General features: G+C 39.8%; 1 protein-coding gene across 1 annotated transcript; it reads left to right on the top strand.

Annotated features, from left to right (window-relative positions):
* Positions 1-13: 13 nt before the first annotated feature.
* rab38a (RAB38a, member RAS oncogene family) lies at positions 14-7860 on the top strand. The gene is made up of 3 exons (XM_044031440.1): positions 14-1129; positions 4047-4327; positions 6569-7860. Exons 1-3 carry the CDS (start codon positions 697-699, stop codon positions 6722-6724), a joined length of 870 nt encoding a protein of 289 aa, XP_043887375.1. The 5' UTR covers positions 14-696; the 3' UTR covers positions 6725-7860.
* The last annotated feature ends 7828 nt before the right edge of the window (positions 7861-15688 follow it).

Below are 15688 nucleotides of genomic sequence, written 5' to 3'. Positions count from 1 at the left end.
TTTGTTTGAATTGAATAAAAAGTATCAGAAATATTTGGTTTTGCTTGTTTGAAAGAAGACCTTTGAATTGTTTAATGTATGTGTGTAATTTTGTGGAGGCAACATCAGCTGCTGCCCACCAGTGTTGGTGTATATATATTCACATTTTACATTTACTTTCTGTTCATTTTGTGTGTGTGTGTGTGTATACTCTCTTTGTCTCATGTTTTCTAAGGTGGCAAAAGACTTGAGTCCTGGGGGAGCTGCCCTTCTAAGCACTGGTCACAGGCCATGGAGTCTGAAGAAGGGTGGAATGAATCAAAAGAAGCTGTTCTTTATTATTTTAGTGGCTTTGTTTGATAAGTTTAAGTATGTTTTTAATGCAGTACTTTTTGATACATTAGGTTTGAGTAAATTAAATTTTATCCAGGCCATTGGTATATATCCCTCTGTCATTATTAATCCAGTTCTTTTTACCAGTAAATTGATTGTTTTTTAGTTTACCTTTTTTGTTGTTTGGCTCCTAACGTTTGTTACTTTCTAGTTACTTTAGTTCTTTACTTTTTGTAATTTTAAATTATTGTCATCTTACACCATTGTCCACTAATGACGGCTATTTTACTAGTTTACTTTAATCTGAATTAAACTAATTTGCAGGTTTTCTTTTTTTCCCACACAAAACAGAGGCAACATCATACAAAGTATAATGTCAGCATAATGTTAATGAATGTCTGTCTTTCTTCCAGTTTACGCACAGTCCTCTTTGCTCCCCTGCGTCACAAGGTCCACGCGTCTGTGATCCACTTCCCTCTGTGGACAGGGGCGTACTTCACCTCCCCTTCTCATTACACGCTCTATACACTTCCCTCCGTTCGGTCCTGTGCTTCTTCTCCTTTTTCATCCCTCTCTTCTCTCCTTTTACAGTGGGTTCATGCTCAGCTCTCGCCCTCCTCGGTCGCCATGCAAAAGGAGCACCTCTATAAGATTCTTGTAATTGGGGACCTTGGTGTCGGCAAGACCAGCATCATCAAGCGCTATGTCCATCACAACTTCAGTCCCAACTACAGAGCCACCATCGGGGTGGATTTCGCCCTCAAAGTCCTCAACTGGGACCAGGAGACGGTGCGTCTGCAGCTGTGGGACATCGCAGGTACTGTCGAACTTTTACGCACGGCTCACATGGATAAACTGATAAAACATGAGAGCTAACAAATGGAAGAAAAGATAATTTGGTGACAAAAACAAAAGTGGTGGGTCTGTGTCTAACTTTGCTGTGATTCAAACTTTACTCGTGTTTTCTGAGTCAAGGCCTAGAAAGCTATTTTATATGATGTTTAAAAAAATGAAATAAGGTTTTTCTTTTTTTAATTAAACTGAGAATTGGCACTAGTGGTTGAAAAATTAAATGAATACACTTAGTAGAAAATGTTAGTGGAAATGCATCATGCATAATAATGCAGTAGGGTGTTTCCCATGGTTATAAAATGACATTTTAGATGAGAAACAGAGATACCCCAATGATTAATCAAATGATTATCATAGTCCCACTGTTAAAAAGGGACAAGTCACCTTTTTATTTTCAAGCCTCACACACACTTGACTTGACTTTTGAGAGGTTGAGGTCAGAATAAAAAGGCAGTGATCCAGAATATGTGCACTTTAACTCTTTTGTCAACTGTTTTCTGACGACGACGATGATGATGATGATGATGTCGAAAGTTATCCAGGGTTAACATTCCTCATATGTACCAGCTGACCTATTAGCACTTAACATTGTTTAGCCACACATTTCTACAATTACATGCTTCAAATTATTTACACTCCCAAGGGAAACGAGCCATAATTGAGGGTATGAATACTGTATGCATATATATTGTTTTAAATAAAACCAGCTATTATAAGACAAGCCTTATGTTTCATGTTGAGAACCACATGACCTCATGAGAAATCATCACAACGCTACATGATAAACACAGTTAACATTGCTTTTAGTGTAAACCCTCGTATCACTGGTCGGTTAAGGCAGTAAAATGATGTACTGTGTGTAAGTAAGAGCTGAAAGCACAAGGATTGACATTTACACCACAATTTGAACAGTCATACTGTATATTTACAGTATAATGAGTGTATATACAAACAGAGATTCAGTCTTTTACCCAGCTCTTACAATCTGCTTAACTCTTGAGTGGAATGCTTGTGACGAATGCAGAAAACGAGTGATAACGCTGTTGGGTAAAATAACAAAGCTAACAGCCACAGCAGTCTGTTCTCACATGAGTGTCGGCTGAGGTTTAGAAGAATTCTCTGACCTGCTGCTCTCTCCCCTCCTGTGCTCCTTCTCCAATAAGCACCAGCAGTCATGTGTTTCAAGCTCATGTGAGGGAGATTTGAGTCCCAGGCTCCTGTATACAGAAAGCTTCTATTGTAATCTAAGGATGAGTATCACCCCAAGTGAAAAGTAATATTGAAATACAAGGAAAACATTGGCTGTTGCGGCCTTGCGTACAAACCTGGCAACCAAGCAACACCAACACCAACACCTCAAATCCCACAAAGGAAGTTAAGACTGGAAGTAACCTGTTTGCTATTTTAATTTAACGCTAGTTAACGTCTTGGTGGGTCAAAAGTTGGTTATGATAAGTACGCAAAATGTGCCATGTTTTTTAGCCAGATATCTAATATTGATTTCCATGGTTTAATGTAGGTCTAATGTCAGTACTTTTAGGCGCTGTAGTTTTAATTATTTTAAATTTTCTAAACAGTTCATTTGTATGGGACCATGAAGCAGTCCTTGCCGTTTCTGTGTCACTGTAAAACTCTTATCCGTTGACTTGACTTGTTACTTGCTTGATTTAAAGCAGGGACTTGACTATCTTGATTCTTGCAAGAATGACTTCAGTCATGCTTGAGCCTCTGAGGTTAAGACTTGAGACTTGCATATGTGTGACTTACTCCCATCTCTGGGCCTGAAACTACACGGACCCTGGGCTTCCAAGGTCTAAGCTACAGTTTGGCTTTGTCCTTTTAACTATCAAACATGCTCAAAATGACATGTGAATATCAAATAAACAAATATTAAACATGTTGGAGAATTTGACGCTGGACTGACATTTTCTCATGACAGAGATGTAACAAATCACTTGCTGTTTCTATACATTTCCCAAGACAAATAACATCCTCTCTGTCTATTTTTATCTGCCATTTCTCTGTGGCCTGCACTGACACAGTGACAGGTTTAGCCGAACAGAAGATATGTGAGAGATGGGTTGAGGGTTATCCGGCTTTTTGACATCACATAGATATACAGTATATGTTGCGCTGCTGGAGTCTGCAGCTGCAGAGCATTCAATTCTATGTTTAAATCAGTTCAGCAAGGGAGTCTTGCATAAACACACATAGTCTGTCAAAGTCAGTAGTCATGCCACAAATTTCCATGCAACAACAACATGTGTGTTCATGTTTCATATACAAGTGGTTTACCTGTTCTTTATCTTAAATTGTTGCTCATGCGCATGCTTGCTTATTGTGTAATTGACAAATTGGCTTATTCAGAGAGTTGGAAATAGTGTTTCACTTGGTGTGTGGTGCAAAATAATGATCAACTACTGCCCTTGTGATGTTGTATGTCCTTGAACAAGACACACGTCCTCCCCAGTGTTCTGCAGCTGATCATGTGCCCTCATCCATCTGTGCACTGTGTGCAGGAGAGCAGGCGAATAGTGAATGTACTTACGGGCTTCAGCACAGACACACGTAAATCAATTTTCACTCCTCTGTCCCTCTTTGCTGCTGCACTGGCTGCTTTCAGAAGGACCAGTATAGGTTTCTGGTTAGGTTAAGAAAAAAAATCAGGCGACAGTGTCATTGTCTTGCGAGCAAGACAGTAACAGCCATTGTCCTCACTTCCTTTTTGGTTTACATGTTTTTTGGTCCTCACAAAGATATACTGTATGTACACACACACACATACACACTAATTAAAAACAAATGAAAATATAACGGTGTGAATCAATAAATGTATGACATTTGTGTGTGTGTGTGTATCTTTGTCTGTGCGTGTCTTCCAGGTCAGGAGAGGTTTGGCAACATGACCCGTGTGTACTACCGCGAGGCCATGGGCGCCTTCATTGTGTTCGATGTCACAAGGCCCGCCTCCTTTGAGGCTGTGGCAAAATGGAAGGAGGACTTGGATTCCAAACTGACACTTGCCAATGGGAAAAATGTGGCCACTGTGCTCTTGGCTAATAAATGTGACCAAGGCCGGGACGTGCTCACTAATAACGGAATAAAGATGGAGCAGTTCTGCCAGGACAATGGCTTTGTGGGGTGGTTTGAGACATCGGCAAAGGTGAGGGTGTTTAGACAAACACATACACGCACACACTCACTTTAGCCTTTCGACGGGAACTCTGAGGTTCAATCTCCTGAGTCAGCAGGTGTGTCTGACCCAACACTTGATTCCCTTGTAGTATGACAACACCGTCTTCTAATCTTCAACTTGTTATTACTGTATGCTGCAGATGCTGCAGGATCAGAACAAAGTAAATCTCTTAAAACAAAGTAAAACAAAGAAAACGGCTGAACAAAGTTACTGTAAAGTGCAGTGAAACTCACGACTCACTGAAATGTAGTGAGTGACTTCTGACTGTGAAATGACACACCAGCACAAGCCCCGATGTTATGCAGGAATTTCACAGTTGGATGACAAGAAAAGAAAAAAAAAGAAAGAGGCTAAGACGTGCACAGAGTCACACACAAGCTCACGTGCAAACTTTTAATACAGTGCAAAAGTTGTACCCATAAATTTGACCGAAGTTTCAACAATCGTTCAAACAGTTAAACAGGTTTGGTTTCTCAGAGGAGTTTCTCACCAAAGAGTACTTTTATTTTCTAAAGATACTTGAGTCTGCGCTGATGAGGACAGCTTGGATGATTCACGCTGTTGTAAGTGAAGCAATTGAGACGCTTTAAAAAGCAACACAACAAGTCATGCATCTCTCGAAAAATTATAGACGGTCACACGCAGTTAGAGCAGGCATGTGATGAAATAGTTGCACCAGTAAGCCGGTGTCTGTTATGTAGTAAACAATCCAGTCCTCTGCTCATGATTTGTAACTTTTCTAAAATCTGTGGTGTATCATCGAATGCGTCACACTGGATGTGCTCTATATGCACATGGATGCACGGGAGAGGGAGGGAGGGAGGGAGAGAGGGAGGGGGCTTCTTTTTGTTGTTATCTCATTATCTTTTACTCCCCAGATGCAGAGCAGTAAGGATGATAGATCACGATCATTTCAGATGCCACCGTGTCGCATACTACTGAGAGAGCGTGAGAGAAGAGAGAACGTTTGTCATCAACAATTGTTGCTCCTTCTCTCCTCTCGTGAAACTCATTTAAACACCCGGGGCCATTTAGTCTTTCTTGCCGACTTAGGTTTCAGCTTTAAATCCTCTAAATAGTTGCTGTCTAATCTCGGTCTGCTGTTGAGAATGGACAGTTTGTAATTGTGCTTTATTGTGACAGCCAGGAGAGGTTGGTAATTAAAGAAAGACAGTTTTTTTTCCCTGCATGCCGCTCTGTGATGTCTTGTGCAGTCATTTCATACATAAGCCAATTTGTTTTTGACAAATACTTTAAAACTACGCAGAATTCGCCTTAAGCCCCTTTTCCACTAGCATGCGGTTATTTACCTCGTACCTGGTACCTGCTCTGTCGAGGTTCCAAACGAGCTGAGCTGATGCTGTGCGTGACATCGTCAGACTGTCAGCCACTGATTGTTTAGAGTGCACAGGAAGAGGCGTGAGTGGAACTGTAGATCAGATAAAAAGAGTTAACAATCCTAAAAACGTGGGGAGGTGTCTGGTGTATTTGGCGACAGCACTGCTGAACGCGGCAAGTTGCCTTAGTTGCATGTCTAACCCATCTTGACATTCTGCTTGATGTCTATATTCAAGTAGAAGTAAAGCATATCATCCTCAAAAGAACAGTAGATAATACTAATAATGAAAAATGCACTAAAATATATATACACAGGAAAAACATTTGTTTGTTGAATATACTTAAAAGAATATTATATTATATTTATTTTCTGTCTTCTTAACTTCAACTCCAGCCAATTAATGCACATTTTCATTTAAATAATTCATAAAAATTTAAAGGATTAAATAATTGACTTTAAAAAAAAACCTTTTTTTATTGTATTATCCACGGCTCAGGCCGATTTAAGTGCTGATGTTCTGAAGAGCAGTGGCGTTTTGTCATTGTTTTTATATTTGCTTGTTCTTCAGTTCCGTTGTCCAGGTGGGACCTGTTTCCACCTCTTTAGTTTGATCACGTTGTTTGTCTCTTCAGTAACTTCAAGCAATGGCTGCCGTTTGTCACTGACGGCTCCTGTGAACAACTTAATGCAAAACTCCATTTTCATTGCTGCCGAATGCTACTTTATTCTTCCACTTAGTCTTGTCACGATCCATTAGATTCACTCTCATACGTACGTTTTCTCCCTCCTATGAATGCGTTTGCATTAATCCATTTTCCTTATTATTTTTCTTTCTATTTATTTATTCTTTTACTTTCCCCTCTCTTCAGGAAAACATCAACATCGATGAAGCAGCCAACTGTTTGGTGAAACACATCATTGCCAGTGAGAAAGACATGCTCCAATCAGAGGTCCCCGACACTGTCACCCCTCAGTTAGAGAAGGACAAAGGTGGGACATGCTCCTCCTGCTTCAGATCTCAGTAACAACTCTGGACAATTTGGATGTCCCTTTTGTATCTCAGTACACACAAAGTCCAGTTTATCTGTAAGCGAGAGACAGAGGCTGATTTTGAAGAAGAAGGTATGGCTGCCAACTCTCTTCCTCTCTGGCAGCTCAAGAGATGTGTGTGTGTGTGTGTGTGTGTGTGTTGGGGGGGTGAGATGCAGCTGGCTCAAAAGAATGGATGGATTGGATCAGCGAGGAAGACAGAAAGGGAGATGGATGCAGCTGTGTGCACTTGTGAAAGGCAAGGTCGTGCTCTCACTGACTTCAAACATTGACACTACCATTTGGGTTACCACGGTGACACATGTAATGAGTACTTGCACTGAAATATTGCAGAAAATCACAGTATATCTATACTAAATGAAAGAAATCTCTCTATTTATAAAGCTGCCTCGTTTCCTCCCTCCTTTTTTCCTATACTTGTTTCTTTATCACTTTCTTCAGTGCCTCTCCTCTTTCACTCTCTAGATCACTCTTCTTTTCCTGTCTTCCTTGTTTCTCCTCAGACCTAATAAACTGACATAAAACTAAATGTTCTGTCCAGATTATCAATAGCAATTCATCCTGAGCCTTCACAGAAATACTGTTTTACTGCATTATGTTGTATTTACCCTCATCTTCATTTTATTTTACATGGTCATTTTTATGGCACTGTTCTTTATGGGCCAGTCCCTTTTTCTCCATTTTTCGGCTACAGCTGGTTCACTCTATATTCTATAATGTAATGTCTCCTTATATTATATAACCCATTATATTTAATGCCACTTTATGGCAGTGTATTCACAGTTATATGAAAAAACATTGTGCATCCAAGAATTATATGTTAGAGCAAGAACAATGTCTATTTTTCCATTTCAATAAATGGTTTTATATGAAGTTTGTATCTCACAATTTGTAATTTGTCAAAAATAGTGTATATACATAATATATGCAATGTATATACTTTAAAATGAGAGATTAAGTAACTCAAGATGGCTCCAGTTTTTGACATATTCATAATAAAAATAATGAATGACTGTGTACCCGCATGTATTTTCATGTTTGTTTTTAAAGGCTCTTCATACATAATGACTGGGTGAAGGTCAAAGCATTAAACACAACTCCTTACCTTTTATGTTTCGACATTTTAGCATCAGCTAGAGGTCATTTGTTGTCACGGTTGCAATAAATCCTGCTGAGTTTATGTCGATGACCATGGATTATAGAAACTGTGTGTACTTTGTTGACATTGATGCAGTTTTACATGCATCCATCACAATCTCCCTCACAACTGTCAAACTAAAGTCCGATTACCAAATTGATGGTGTTTCAATTTTCCTGTATGGATAATTTACTAACTAATTTATACTACTGTGTATCACTTTTTAAAAAAATATTATTCTGTGTAACTGTTCCTCACTTATATCTTTTTCAGGACTAAAAACTGAACCTTGATGACCTGTCATGTGACTACAGCCTAGCAGCACACACAGCCTTTCTTAACCATCATGCATACACTATGCCTTGCATTGTATTTAAAAGAGACACTTTCAAAAGCATTAGGGTCACCACACACTGATATTAATGATCATTTCTGTCAGACTATAAGAGTTTTAATTCAGATCTTTAAGCTGCCCAGCTTCAACAAGACTTTTCCCATTATTTGTCACCATTCACAATAAAACTGTGAAATAAAAATAATGGGAAAGTTTAGATCAAGGCCATCTTGTGCCTGTTTAGCCTTCTAAAATCCTGCCACTAAAATTGATTAGCACCGTTAGTTCATTTAATATTTCAATATACTGTTTGTTCTGTAATAAAAAAAATCTTGTTCTGGTAATTAACATTTGTCAGTGTTTCAGCCGTGGCCCTTTCTCCTGCATCAGAGTAATTATCGTCCTCTAAAGAGATCATTTTGTGCTTTGTTTAACACTGTGGTTTGTTTTCATCCACAGAAGACACAATTGACTTTGTAGCAGAGAGTCTGATTTACAGTGGCATGGTGTCACGCTAATTTGTAATAATTGGATCTGAGGCAACAAGCTGCAAAAAAACCTTACAGCCACTACCTTTGTAGTTCTCCTTAATTTTTTCTTTTCTTTTTTCTTATCTGTCACAGACAGACAGACAGAAAAAGAAAGAGATAGAGGAACCATAACAAGGGACTATAATCACGAGACTTCTCAGTCATACTGGATAAAGAATAAAGAAAAAAAAAAGTTGCATGTGATTTCAGGATGACTTGAAGTCATTCTTTCTCCCTCTTTCTCTCACACGGACATTATCACACTTAAATACCATACAGTACACATACAGTACCTTACATTTGCTTTGGTCTTCCAGTGAAACAGGTAATTAATGGGGCAAAAGAACTTTGTTATATAATAACAATAATTTATATAAAACAAACATGTAAATGATAACAACAGTGATAAGCAGTGTGAAAAAAGCACTTTTGTCAAGAAAACACAGGCATTGATCTCAAATGTAGAGAGGCACGATATATTTTGAGTGAAGTGTTGGACATAAAGGATGTGGCAGGTGGACTGTGGCTGTGAATTAAACAAAGACAGAGCCGAAGAATCGAAAGCACATCCCAGGGGAGACTCTGAATGAAAGAGAGTAACGACTGCACCTCCATGTCTGATCGATAAGAGTGGGTTTTTATCTGTGTGTGGATACTAACCTCATGGAGTCATGGAGTGTGTGTGTGTCTTTGCTTGGGTTTTAATGAAAAAGAAGAAGAAGAAAACATTGTTTCAACAGAGGGCGGTGCGTACACCCATTGAATAACACATTAGCCTCATCTGAGCCTCGATGGTCGTGATGATGGGATCACTCTGTTTTCGTGTGTGTATTTATATCTTTCATACATCTATGAGGACTCTAAAATATGTCATCAAAGTATTTGAAGAGGATGTGGAACCGTGCAAGATAAACACAGTTCCATCTCTGTCATGTAACAGGCTCACAAGCTGGTGAAACCTCAACCAGACCCTGACTTTCTAGCTCTGGAAAAGGTTTTTTTCTTTCTTTTTTTGTCTGAATCACAAAAAAGATTCCTGCTGGCAGAGCTAAAGTGAGCCACAGTCTCTTTGTGTTCCCACAGTGTACTTGTACCAAACACAGAATGTGCCAAAGAACACAACATTGTTTATTTGACATATTGCAATGTGAAGGTTAAAAAAAAAAAAAAAAAGAGAGAGGACCATCACAGAGTGATGGGAAGGCTTTTTTAAACTTGCAACAGGATTTAGCTTTTGTAATTTCTTGTTTTTGCTGCTCCTTGCTCCTGCTCAGTATATTGGTGTTATAAAGACAAGTGTATAGATATATATAGTATATAGATACTTTCCCATTTTTCACATCAATGGCCTCGTTGTGGTTTAAAAGTATGCAACAGATGCCATTGTTATGACAGAATGCCCCTGAATGTCCCTGAAGTAGCTTTTTTGTGTATAGGATCATTTCAAGTACATACAATGTTCAGGATTTATGCGTGACAGTGGATTATTGAATTTGCATGGATTGGGCATACTAGAGCCTGTGATCTATTTAAACATACTTTTGTAATTATGAGTAATTATCATAATTTTATATCTGTTCTGAGGATTATTTTTGCTTTTGGGTTTGTGTGTCAATTTGGTTCAACAGAATGTATTACTGACATCACTGACATCTGTTGAGTGCCAGATCAGCACCTTGGACAGCGACCGTGACATATCGGTGCAGAGTGTTAAAATAATCGATTTGGCTTCCCATCACTATGTATTATTCAATACACTGCTGTCAATATGTGTTTATTGTGTATTGAATGTGCCTTCTCACTGATGATGTCTCATTCCCCTCTGTGGAAACAAAACGTCTGATTTTCCTGATCCCTGCTTATAGGGAAGTCAAAGGCTGTTGGTGTGTGGACAGAATGTTTGCTGACTCTCTTTGACTTGGCCGTTAGATGGAATGTTGGTCAGCAATGCCCTTCTCCTCTGTACCAACTGTCTCTGCACTGAACAGCCCCTACACAGAATATCCATGATGGTATGACCTTGTGCTGAGCGTATTCGATCTTTGCAACTATTAAACTCCTCAGAAGTTCTGTTGTGTTTTAATCTTTTGTGAACTGAGAGTCAGTTCAACAGGTGTGGTGTTGAAGGAGGAGTCTGTTGGGCTTGAAATGTCACTGAGAATGTCGTATATCATTCCTCTATAGTTGTGTGGATCTCGGGTTTGTTGCAGTGCTATCTAGCAGTTTGTGTCGTATTTCACAAACATACACAGAAACACAAAGACAGCCATGGAAAACCATGTTCACAAGTTAAATATATGATAGAATTGGAAATAAGGAGAGTTTTACTTTTAGCTTTTGTTTGTTCTGTTATTTCATTGTCACACAAGACACGATGAATTCACATCAACATTTTAGCAACTTACATACTGACACATTTATTTTTCTTTGTGAAATAAATTCACCATTGACCTTTGAGCCAGATACAGAGAGTTCAAGGTTCAAACATTTTTTTCTGCCTATTTATGAAATAAATATGAATACGTGATAGTACTATAGCCGTGCATGGCGATTCAGTTATTTTAGTTGAATTGAATTAAACCTTGAAGACTAAGCCGACATCCCTGAAAACTCAAAGGAAATCCCTGAAACAGAAATGGTTCCGTGGACACACACTGTGTACCAGTGGCAGTCAGAACATGCGAGAGCACAGATGTTGATGTGCTGGGAGGGAGGCAGCATGGATAGACAGATAGATGGATGGGTGTTTTGAGAGTGGGAGGATGGAAAGGAGGGAGGTGGGTGGAAGAGAAGTAAGTTGCCAGGCAATGTGGTAGTTTAAGGGCATGTTTCGAAAGTTGTGTCTCAGAGCCTGTGCATGTATGTGTGTATACGTGTGCCTCCTTTCTGTGTGGGTGAGCAAGCATGGGACCAAGTGATGGCTCATGTGGAGGCAGTTGTCATGGCAACAGGGGATGTCGTAGTGTACTGCAAGATCTCAGCTGTCCCAGAATCCTGCGGACATCTCTATGCATTTCATCTGTCTTGGTCACCTTCAGTCTCTGTCTCCATTTTGTATATTTTGTATATACATACAGTATATATATATATATATATATATATATATATATCCCTCTCTCTACCCTGCCATTCTCTATATCCTAGTCTTTCTAACTGTTGCCCCATTTCTCTGCATTCTCCAATCCCCAGTCCTGTGATTCCTCCTCTCCTCCACAGCTGTAACAGATATAAATAGAGGTAATAAATTGCAGTCAGGCTGCCAGGGAGTACATTTATTTGGATACATGTGCGTTTGTGTTTTCACTCCACTGACCTGTAAACACTCAGTGGTGGGATATCCCTACATGGGGAGCTGTAACTCATCATATCCCCCCGCCCCCCCTCACACACACACACACACACACACACACACGGCCCATTAACTCACAGCTTTACCGCTTTAGATTCTGAGGCCCCTTAACTCTGTAAGGCTTGTGACCCTCAGGCATCTCTGGTATCCCTCTGGTGTAACAGAATAATCATAAAAATTCTTGTGGCAACAAATGCAAACATGGGTCGTGTACCACATGTTTTTGAAAACAGATGTAGTGGCACTAATCACTATTTTTTAATATTAAAACTGTTGTGCATAACTGGTACGTTAATTAAATAATTATAATGCACTTTTTTTTAATTTAGCACCACACGTTCTGTGGTTTTCAGTATAGCGGTGTTCCGACACTGCGCACAGGTGGTGATTTGGTGGTGTGAGACGTTTCAACTGCTCAAATAACCCGTCATTCAACGGTAGGTCTGATAGTGTTGCTTGACAGAGCCCATTTTCAGATGTGGGACGCAGCATGAATAATGTTACATTGTTCCCACTGCATTACTACCATTGGATCAAACTAGGTCATATATATGTATATCTATATAAATCACAGTAACACCAGCAGCACCAAGGGCAGATTAGGGCATTAATCACATAAATGCTTCACATCACATGCAAGGTGAAAGAATGTGACCTGCATCAGAAAAAACAACTAATCTCCTCTCAGTGTCCAGTCTGTAAAACAGCCTGGCGCCATGTTTTCATTTACATCCAGTCAACTGACACTTCAGTGAAAGTTGTCAGAGTCAGATTATTTCCATTGATATATGATATACATAACTAATCTGATAAAATGACATAGTCAGGTTTATCTATTAGATGGGTTGTTATAGATGGTATAGATTATTGATTGTTAGGCTATATTGATTAGTGGGTAAATACTGTACCTATAAGTTTAATGATTAATGTTAGATAGAAGTTGTCTTCAAAACAAAACAGTGTCGGGATTGTTTTATTTCTTATCACCTTACATTCATACCAGGGCATACCAGACACACAATTTTAATTTGAGTCAATACAGCGTGGAAGGAAAGTGTAAATTGTGGCATGTGTTGACTCTTTGGTGTCCAATTACATACTGAGATTTTCTGAAATGTTGCAAAACAGAGCCCAATGCTCAGCTTCTGTTTCTGTCTCACCTTTACCAACTCTCTGCAGCTCCTCTGTTGCTTCACTGTCTGCTCCTTCTTCAAGTCTCCCTATCTCACTCTGTGTGTGTGTGTGTGTGTGTGTGTGTGACACATGCACACACGCACAAGTGCCATGTGATTTACAGCTGCATTAGCAAGGAGCTCTATTGCTGGAAGAGGGAATAAGGAAAAAACAGTCCAAACACATGAGACCACCACAGAGCTGACACCTCACTCATCTGTCCACATTCTACAATAAGACACACTGAAAATGAGAAAACCCCATTGCAAATCTAAACAGAGTCTGAAAGATGGGACACGAGGGTGTGAGCAGCTGTGTGAAAGTGTGGCGCATGCGCTGATAAGATGTTTTTGGCGATAGGTGGAAAAGAGACAAGCGAATATCATTAGAGAAGGCTTTGAGAGTCCCAGTCTGTCAGTGTAGCCTCTCCACACATCTGTCTGTTCATCCCATCGGGGCACTGTAATAGCAGAAGCAACAGGACGTGGGCACATCTGTCTGCTTACACAGGCCATATGTCGCGTAACACAAACCTCTCTCTCTCGTCTCCATCACTGCTATTCACTTTCATGTCTTCTTCCTCTTTCTGTCCCCATCTCACTGTCTTTGATGGAGAGCCAGAGGCTGGCAGATGCTCCTGCTGCACGGTCTCATAGGTACACTGTCTCCTTCTGTGACTCCCCGTCATGATCTGACCCCCAGTTTAGCACAGAAAAACCGACACCCAGGTCATCACAGTGGAGGGAGAGCTTTAAAATATGATGATTCCTGTAGAAATGACAACAAATAACGGGTTAGCATCAGTCATTGTGATATAGTTCAACATTATAAGAGCATCACGACTGAAGGAAATGCTGTGGTCCAGTCTCTTAAAATAACAACACAACTGAAAAATAAAATAAAATATATAAGTAGTTTGTATTGGATTAACATTTATTGCTGTTATTCTTCAAAAAATATATTTAACATTAAACCAATATATTGAGTAAAAGTCACAGTACAGTCTGATAGCAGTGCCTGATGCAGGGTCCCTGAAACTCAATCAATCCCAGAGAAAGATTACCACCACAGATTACCAATAGATTACAAACTTTGGCTTCTGCCCAACTTTCACACACAATCTCAAAAACAATGAATGAGTGAAAGCACAAATAATAATCGACATACTATTGACTTTGACAAGGGACTACGATGCCTATGTGTTCCCATGTTCTCTACGACGTACTCGTTTAATTCTCTTGCTTTGTTTCAAAGTTAAACTATTACAGAATGACAACACAATGGCAATTTTACGCACTGTCAACAAACAAGACACACAACTAAAAGGTTGTCATGGCAGATGGAGGGAAGATGAAAACTGGGGAGTCCAATCTGTTAGCGACAGTTCAGTTGTTAGGCTGCGTGCAGGCTGAACAGATGCACATACGATTCCCTTCGTAGATTCACTGTCACAAATGGTTTCTTTTCATTTCAAACTGGTTGGTAAACACTGGCCGGGGCCGGAAGACTGTGGACGGGCCTTGGGGAGGTCTCTACCCACAGCCTGTAACCAGTAATACAGAAATAATGGGCTAATAAGGATGAAATCAGTATTGGTCATGGGTAAGGTTAACATTTCTATGCAATGGTTTCATGATTTACCTAAATTAATCAGTGAATCATTGAGCCAAAAGCTGGGTGGGGGTTTAGTAATTGAGTCGTTTTGCAGAGGCTGTTGAGTGAAGTGGCTGTTGCCATAGTAACCAAGTCCACAAGTGACTTTGGACTTACTTTTTTGTAAAGTCACTTACAAATATTGGTAGTTGAGGGTTGCAGGTTAATGGGCGTGTTGCTAAAGTGTAATTCTGTATGGTCCCAACTCCATGAGTTGTCATGCAGATAGTTCCACCCTTTCCCTTCCCCCATACACACACTCACAGGTGACAGCAGAGTGTTTCCCACCCACACTCTGCTTCTGATTGGCTCTGATCCTGATGGCAACCAGTACTAACCAATCAGAGGTAGAGTAGGTAGATTTTTTTTTTCTGGATGGGATTTTGGGAAAACTTAAGTGACTTGAGAGAAAAAAGGAAGATGAGCACATACAAAGCAACAATACATTTGTGGATTCAGGTATTTATGTGTGTGTGCAAAGTTTAATTCTCAGAGGTTTACTGTTTATATAATGTACCTGGTACACCCATCCATCCACCACTGTATCCTCACATGAGGGTTATGTGGGGGCTGGTGTCAATAACAGCTGACAGGGAACACACTGGACTGGTCCCAGTCTATCACAGGGCCACATAGAGACAAACCAGTGTCCAATTGACCTGATTTGCAAATGTCCATATCCCATCTGTTTTTTTTACCATGTTACATAAATGTTAAAAAAAACTGGTTTAAGTGGCTTGTTTGGGACTTGTTTTCGTAGGC

The sequence above is a fragment of the Solea senegalensis genome, linkage group LG8, assembly GCF_019176455.1.
Source record: "Solea senegalensis isolate Sse05_10M linkage group LG8, IFAPA_SoseM_1, whole genome shotgun sequence".
NCBI classification, from domain to species: domain Eukaryota; kingdom Metazoa; phylum Chordata; class Actinopteri; order Pleuronectiformes; family Soleidae; genus Solea; species Solea senegalensis.
The sequence above is the reverse complement of the archived record's forward strand: the minus strand, read 5'-3'. Positions and strand labels throughout refer to the sequence as shown.

Excerpts from the sequence above, each read along its gene's own strand:
- rab38a (XM_044031440.1), top strand. The coding sequence starts at position 697 with ATGTTAATGAATGTCTGTCTTTCTTCCAGTTTACGCACAGTCCTCTTT. Across the intron at positions 1,130-4,046 it reads GCAGCTGTGGGACATCGCAG|GTCAGGAGAGGTTTGGCAAC; the intron begins GTACTGTCGAAC and ends CGTGTCTTCCAG. Across the intron at positions 4,328-6,568 it reads GGTTTGAGACATCGGCAAAG|GAAAACATCAACATCGATGA; the intron begins GTGAGGGTGTTT and ends CCCTCTCTTCAG.